At 45.8% G+C, this 7,500-nt stretch overlaps 1 protein-coding gene across 1 annotated transcript in view; it reads right to left on the reverse strand.

The window, feature by feature from the left end:
• Positions 1–7,500, reverse strand: part of LOC130372839 (seizure 6-like protein) — a 32,628-nt gene that overhangs the window by 10,290 nt on the left and 14,838 nt on the right. The window contains exons 4-9 of the mRNA XM_056578999.1: positions 7,028–7,167; positions 5,646–5,841; positions 3,545–3,730; positions 2,298–2,469; positions 1,239–1,405; positions 613–807 (exon numbers count right to left, since the gene is read on the reverse strand). Of these exons, the coding sequence (XP_056434974.1) occupies positions 613–807; positions 1,239–1,405; positions 2,298–2,469; positions 3,545–3,730; positions 5,646–5,841; positions 7,028–7,167 (1,056 nt within the window). The remainder of the gene's footprint in view (positions 1–612; positions 808–1,238; positions 1,406–2,297; positions 2,470–3,544; positions 3,731–5,645; positions 5,842–7,027; positions 7,168–7,500) is intronic.

A 7,500-nucleotide genomic window follows, 5' to 3' on the forward strand; every position in this document is an offset into this window, starting at 1 on the left:
GATTTATATAAAGATGATAAACCTCATCAAAAATGTTCGTAGACTTTTACACACCTGGTCATTGGATTAACAATACGAGATCATTTTCAAAGAGCGACATCATAAGATAATCACAGATCCTCCCAAATGAGTACCAGGGCACGGGTACTAAACTAGTGCAGACAGCACTTCTACCGTGGTACACAAAAGGACCAAAAGTATAATTTGTGTTATGAGCAACACCTGTGCTTGTCCTACGATAATCCCTCAGTGAATAAGTGCTAGAACTGCAATAGAAATTGCCAGAGTTAAATGTTTTGGATTTAAAACCATAATGGTAATGGTAGCTGGTAAGTGGACTTATGAAGCTCTTTTCTAACGAGTGGCCACTCAAAGCACTTTACAACATTGCATAATCTTCCCCTATTCATACACCCATTCACACACCGACGACGGCAGTGTCAACCATGCAAGGAGACAGACAGCTCGTCGGGAGCAGTTAGGGTTCGGTGTCTTGCCTAGGGATACCTCGACACTGCAGGAATCAAACCAGCAACCTTCCGGTTACCAGTCGACCCGCTCCACCTCCGGAGCCACATGCCGCCCATAATGCCCCCATCACATCACGGGTACCTTTGCAGATGGGCTCCGTGTCGTTCCAGTAGGGGTCCCTGGAGTTGATACACTCGATGAGGGCCGGGCCCTGCTCCAGGGAGTGTCCCGGGTCACAGCTGAACTGCACCACCGCCCCCACGCCGTAGGCCGGGTCCGACGTGCTCAGGTTCCCGTTCTGGAGGTACGGCTCGTAGCAGTGGCCGCGCCCAAACGCTGAGTACAAGGGGGAGACAAGTCACGTAAAGGGCAAGGTTAGAGTTTATTCGTATGGCTTTCCATACTGAACAGGGTGTTCCAACACCAGAGCTGGGCTTTTGGAAAACGGTGTCCAGCGCACCTCTCCGAGTCATCCATATATTACACCCAAGACAAGTAACTCTTTTAAACAGCAATACAAAAGAGGGCGCAATCCTTTCAGGGACGGCTGGGATTGAATGTGGTAAAATGGCCTGACATGAAAAGGGGGCAGTCATAAAATGGTCATAAATTACAGTGTGTTCAATTTCTTATTTGTTTCTTTCAGCTGTGTTAGACGTGTTGCGTGTACCAATCTTGAAAACAAATTTCCGGTGCAAGGACGATGAAGAATATTTCCAAGATAAAGTGGGACATTTTCTACACTTGCTAGGCACTAGGGTCGGTACCTTCATAGCGGACGTTGAAGCCGGTGCTGTGGTTGGGCTGGTCCGTGATGAACTGCACCCTGACAGCCGGACCTTCACTGATCACCCCTTCAAACGGGATTGGATTGCCCCGGCCCGAATCGAACAGCACCACTGACCCGGCGTCCAGACCGCTCCAAAGCACCAGCCTGGGGGGGGGGAGAGTGATGGAACGGTCCATTAAGGAGTGAATAGGTGGGTTGGTTGATGCTGTTGCTAGTCGGTCAGATGGTTAGTTAGTCAGCCAGTTTGCAAGCTAGCTTGTGAATTTTTAGTTAGTCATTTAGCAAGATGGCTAGTTAATTAGTTAGTCAGTTCATTAGTCGGTAAGAAGGCTGTCAGATCTCGTCCTCTTAATCGATTGCTTCCCTCCCTTTCCTTCGGTGTCTCACATCTGTGACAGTCCTCATTCGTCTAGGTTGTTTACACCTGTCCCTCATTAAAATTCCCCTCCTGGTGTATTTAGGCAGCGTGTTTCCCTTCCTCTGTGCCAGTTCGTCTGTGTTCTTTGTTTCAAGCGTCCAAGCATTTTTTCCGGGTGATTATTTTGGTTCCCGGTTTTCTGATTCCTGCCCGTTTACCTCCGACCGTGCCTTTGCCTTCGCCCTGCCGGATTGATTGCTTGATCTACAGCTGATTACCTGTGTACCGAGTCTGACCGGCCATGCCTTGATCTTCTGCCTTCCGGGTGTTTGCCTTGATCGTCACCTGATTTCCTGTGCACCGACCTATCTTCTAGCAAAGACCATTCTTTCTGTCCAGACTCTTGCCTCCCGAGTCGTGCTATTGGGTCCTATTTTCCCTGTTGCTCAGCACGCCGTTACACAAGCTCCCAGTTAGCTGGTTATGTAGTGTGTTAGGGTAAGGCGTTGAGGAGTTTGTTAGTTGAACTCAATCAGTCAACTGAGTAAACTAGTTAGTGAGGGAGTGAGTGAGTAACTTAATCATTCTCATTGTCAGTTAATTAATTAGTCACTTAGTTAATTAGCGTCCTAGTTATTCAGCACAACCAACTGACACAAGTCACACGGACAGACACACCTGTCAGTGGGCCCCAGGGCCAGCCTCTCCAGATGCAGGTGCAGTCTCTGGCCCCTGGGAGCCTCCAGCGACCAGGAGCAGGAGCGGTCCTGGGTGGCGTTGGGTCCCGGGTGGGGGGACGGGGAGAGGACCCTCCCCACCGTGGCATTCTTCACGGACCCTCCACATAGGGCTTCGGAAAACACACAGAACCCGTCTCACTTCAGATCCAAATGGTCACGCAGAAGCAGTTGTATCGGTTTCATTATCGCACGCTAACGTTTAGAAAAAGACTTTAGAAAACACAAGAAAGATTTATTGATGTCTTTTGAAGATAACAGTCAACCAGAATAATGTGCACACAAATGGATGATACAATTGTTTGTTTTTAAAGTTGTATTTTTATGCACGATTGCCTACACTCCAAGACCAATTAGACTCTGCAGTTGCTTACTAATGTTATTCAAATCACTGCCGAAGGAACGTTCCTTATGTCGGGCAGAACAAAGCTCTGTTATGGAAATACACTGGGTCGTAGCCCAAGGAAATCTCATAAAGACCAGGAGATTTTTGCAGTCCTTTAGACTTTCTGGATACACGAGGAATTAAAATCATTAAATTAAATAAATAATACATTTATAAATCCATCCTGAACATATTATTTTATTATTATTATATTATGAACAAATGTATGCCTATCATCCGAGTTATGCTTTTAGTGAAAACACCCTTTGGCGGAAAATTATTAACATGGTTCAATAAATATATTTACTTGTAGCTCAACTTTTTGAATAAAATAAACTTTTAATTTGTAGTTATATTGGTGAGATGTTCAGAGCTTTTTTATTAAAGCCAATGGGAGGGTAAATCCTTTAGCTGCCAACTGAATTTGTACAAAAACAAATATTTGAAACATAATAATGAAATAAACATAAAAATATATCTAACAGGAGACGATTACAATATCATTATAAGCATCAACATCTACCAGCATTTTGATAGGATTTGTATAGGAAACATAGTTCATAACAGAAAACAAGGTGTTTTATTAGTAATTAGATGGACTACGGCTAGGCTGCTAGGCTGCCACAAAAACGATTCTTAACTGAACATTATGCAGAAGAATGGACCAGTTGGCATAGACGACGTAGGATGGTAGGTTGATCAGTCTATCATACATCTGGGCGGATTCTCCCACTTGTGATGTCGATAACGGCTCGGTTTTCAAATGGCTTTAACTAAACACTTGTCAACATGATGTAAGTTACCTCTGCAGCTGGGCTCTCTGCCGCTCCATTGGGGCAGCGACGCGTTGACGCAGACCAGTGTTGGCGCCCCCTGCAGGTGGTAACCCATATGGCAGCTGAAGCGAGCGATCCCCCCAGGCAGCAGGTCCAACACGGACACCTCCCCAAAGTGAGGCTTCTTGGGGAGAGCGCAGCTCAGCCTGAAGACTATGATGGAAGAACCATGAGAAAAAAATGTAAATAATTACAGTTAGCCAAGCTATATGCAGCAGCTAGAGCGAAATAAAGGAGATCTGGAGGCTAGTTATGGCATAACACTTAAAAGCCACCCTCCTGTTGGGATAGTGACTCAGCGAATCAGTGTTTTGCCTGGAACGGGAGGTACCAAAGCCCACACGCTTTCTGATTGGAAATTATGTAAATTACGGTAGGCCTACCAAAACTGGTGTTGGCAATTGAGCAGTGCTTGCGTTCCAAAGTGAAAAAAATATTTGCATCCAGGCAAACGTCTTTTTGGAGTTAAATGTTTTCGATAAATCAAATTGTAATATAATTGAATTAAGAATTAATTTACAAAATACAAACATACAGATTTATCACTGTCGCTATTGTAGTACAAAACCGCTATGAGGTTTACCACTTCAATGTCTGTGGTCTGAGTTCAACCTCTCTCTCTCTCTCTTTTAGAGAAAGCAGTGTCTGATCTCATCTCTGTCTTGCATGCTGAGTTTTGTCTCAGCCCCTCAGGGAACAAGGTAGAGGGGTTTTTCAGAGCGTAGCATCAAACCCTCGTAGCTCTCCTTCCAGCCTGCATCAACCACGCTACTAAAAGGCGCCCTGCTGTTAATGGCTAATGGTCTCAGGGGGTTGTGCAATAATTGTGCAATCATCTCGTTTGGGACATAGTCTCTTAATGGAATGGATTTTCTCGTATTGATGCAGATTGTGTGCGTGAGTCTAAATTAAGTGGTCCTGTGCAGCTCAACTGGTACGGTGCGGTAATAGCATGCCGGGGTAAAATGGTGAAATTCCCTCTCGGACCACCCACTGCAAGATATGCTTCGTACTGACGTCACTGCAAGACACTAAAACTGTAGACGAAATGAGTCCCAATTCAGTTAGGATTGTGTAATGTCTTGTGAGAATAAGGCATTGTATTGGAACTGACGTAACACAGCACAAAACGAATTTCCCCGCAGAGACAACACATTTGCCCTTCCTATTTGAAACATAATCCAGGGCATTCATTGTGAACCATTGTTCTGTTCTTGTGTGCTCCCTGGTAAAGAGATAATCCAGTGGGGAGGAACTGAACTGGACAGGGGGAACAGTGCAGGTGGGTTCAACACAGTGTCTCCGTCCGTCTCTATTCCTGTCACATCTGCACTACTCCGGTACAGCCACTACCTGCTCACGTGTTCTTGCACACAGCAGTACAAAGCCACACACTTAGGACAAAACGACGCACTACAAACCAATATCAAGAAGCGGCTGATAAGGTTGGATTCAGTGAAGCAATTACCAAACATCTAATCAGATAATTAGCATTCAATTATTACATTGTGTTAAATGATAATGAAGACACACAAAGTTAAAACATATTTGATAAGAAAATGATATGCGTGTGTTAGTGTGTGCGTGTGTGTGTGTGTGTGTGTGTTAGTGTGTGCGTGTGTGTGTGTGTGTGTGTTAGCGTGTGCGTGTGTGTGTGTGTGTGTGCATGTGTGCGAGAGAGAGAGACATAAGGCCCTTTTACACAGAGATCCCTCTATTGCCATAAAAGAGAACCGGCATTTTGCTGTCTTTTACAGAGAACCAAACCAAGCCGGCGGGATGCCGCCCCTGAGTGTGCTTATATGGAACGCCAGCGTTCCAGAACACACAACAAAATCCAATTTGTTCGTTAAATAAATGTCCTGCCAGTCCAGTCAAACGCCCGTCCAAACATGCCATCTCGATTTTTTACAGAAAGATTCTGCAACTCTAGGGGACTCGGTACAACCACCGCCACTTTGCGAGTCAAACAGCAAAACAACCCCAACAGCTTTGACTCAAGTATCTTTTCAGTTTAGCATCAATCCATTTCAAAATAAAAGCGTGCTCATGGGGTTCCTGGACCTACTCTGGTAGTGGAGCTGGAAGACCCCCAGGCTCCCCTCCCCCGTGGAGCGGAAGAAGACGGACAGCACATTGGTGGGGCTGCGGATCACCTGACCCTCCACCAGCAGGCTCTGATTGGCCAGCACCAGCGGTCCCCCGCTCTCATCCTCCCCCTGGATGGAGAGATGCTCTCCCTCCGTCAGGTTCACACTCTTTACCTGGTGGTGGTGGGGGAGGGAGAGGGAGAAGAGGACAGAGGGGGGAATAGGAAGTGGGAGAGAGAGAGAGAGAGAGAGAGAGAGAGAGAGAGAGAGAGAGAGAGAGAGAGAGAGAGAGAGAGAGAGAGAGAGAGAGAGAGAGAGAGAGATGGAGACATAGAAAAGGGAGAGTGAGTAAGGGAGGGAGGGAGAGAGAGATGGAGGGAGGGAGGGGGAGGGAGAGAGAGAGAAAGATGGAGGGAGAGTGGGTGGGGGAAATAGAGAGAGGGGGGAGAGGGGAGGGAGTCAGGGGGAGAGAGATGGAAGGAGAGAGGGAGGGGGTGGGGGGAAAAAAGAGAGGGGGGATGGAGAAATAGAGTGGTATGGATATAGAAAATGTGAGATATGATGAGAGAGAGAGAGAGAGAGAGAGAGAGAGAGAGAGAGAGAGAGAGAGAGAGCGAGAGCGAGAGAGAGAGAGAGAGAGAGAGTGATGGATAAGAGGAAATGGACATAGTGATCACATCGGGATGGAGTTAAAGGGAAAGGCAAAGAAGCAGAGAGAGAGAAAGAGAGGACCGAAGAGTACAGCATGTGTGACAGAGATGAATATGGACGGATAGAGATTGAGACGTAGATGGAGATATGGAGAGGGTGACAAAGGAAGAGCGAGCGGTTGAGGGGGAGAGAAAGAGAGACAAATTGGCAGTGAGAGTGGTGGCCATTGAGAGAGGAAGAGAGAGACATGGAGATGAACAGATAGTGATGAAGATGGAGAGTGAGATGGAGGGAGTGAGAGAGGAAGAGAGAGATTGAGAGAAATGAGGAGACAGAATGGCAGGCAGAGAGAAAGAGGGTTTATTCAAAGAATCAGTAGTAACAGAGCAGTTTAAATATTATATGAATAATGTATTCATATTAATATTATATATCATATTAATAATATATTATCTATATATATATATAACATGTATGATATCATTTATATAGTGCTTTTAAGACACCCAAAGCGCTTTACATACTGTGTGTGTGTTGCGTCTAAGCTAGTAGGATATTAAGCTAATTCCAACAACAACGACAAGAGGCAAACACACAAACAACGGTTAAAAAACAGAACGCCCACAACGTGCTGTCAACACAGTTGCACAGTATACAGATATGTCGGATATATTGCAGTTCTGCGCGTGTGTATCTCTTTAGTGTGTACCTGCAGCTCCACTCCGTAGCCTATGTACACGGTGACGGTGTAGTTGCAGTACAGGGATGTACCATCCGGCAGCGGGGGGTCATCGGAAGAGTCGATGTATCCTTCGGGGTCCGAGAAGTTCACCCCACAGGCCGGTACAGCTGGAAGGAGCGACCGCGGAGACGGTTACAAGGGGCTGGAGGTTTCTAAATCTTTAAATGCTAAGCTATGCTAATCCCCCCTGCATCTGCTCGGCAAGGTAATGTAATTCTCTGTGTAAATCTTGTAAATACGTTCATTGGGGAGAGAGAAATGTAAGCCTGAGCAAACTCATTTGGTTGTGGACATTGAGAAGCCCTCGCCGGATGCTGTTCCCAAATATAGATACAGAATCTGATCTCTATCTCATCAACATATGACAGAGTGCTTTTCTGGGAAGGTGAACAAACCTGATAATATAAGGATTATAAATATTAAATAGTAAATGAATAATA

This window comes from Gadus chalcogrammus, chromosome 19 (genome assembly GCF_026213295.1).
Source record: "Gadus chalcogrammus isolate NIFS_2021 chromosome 19, NIFS_Gcha_1.0, whole genome shotgun sequence".
In the NCBI taxonomy this organism is placed as follows: domain Eukaryota; kingdom Metazoa; phylum Chordata; class Actinopteri; order Gadiformes; family Gadidae; genus Gadus; species Gadus chalcogrammus.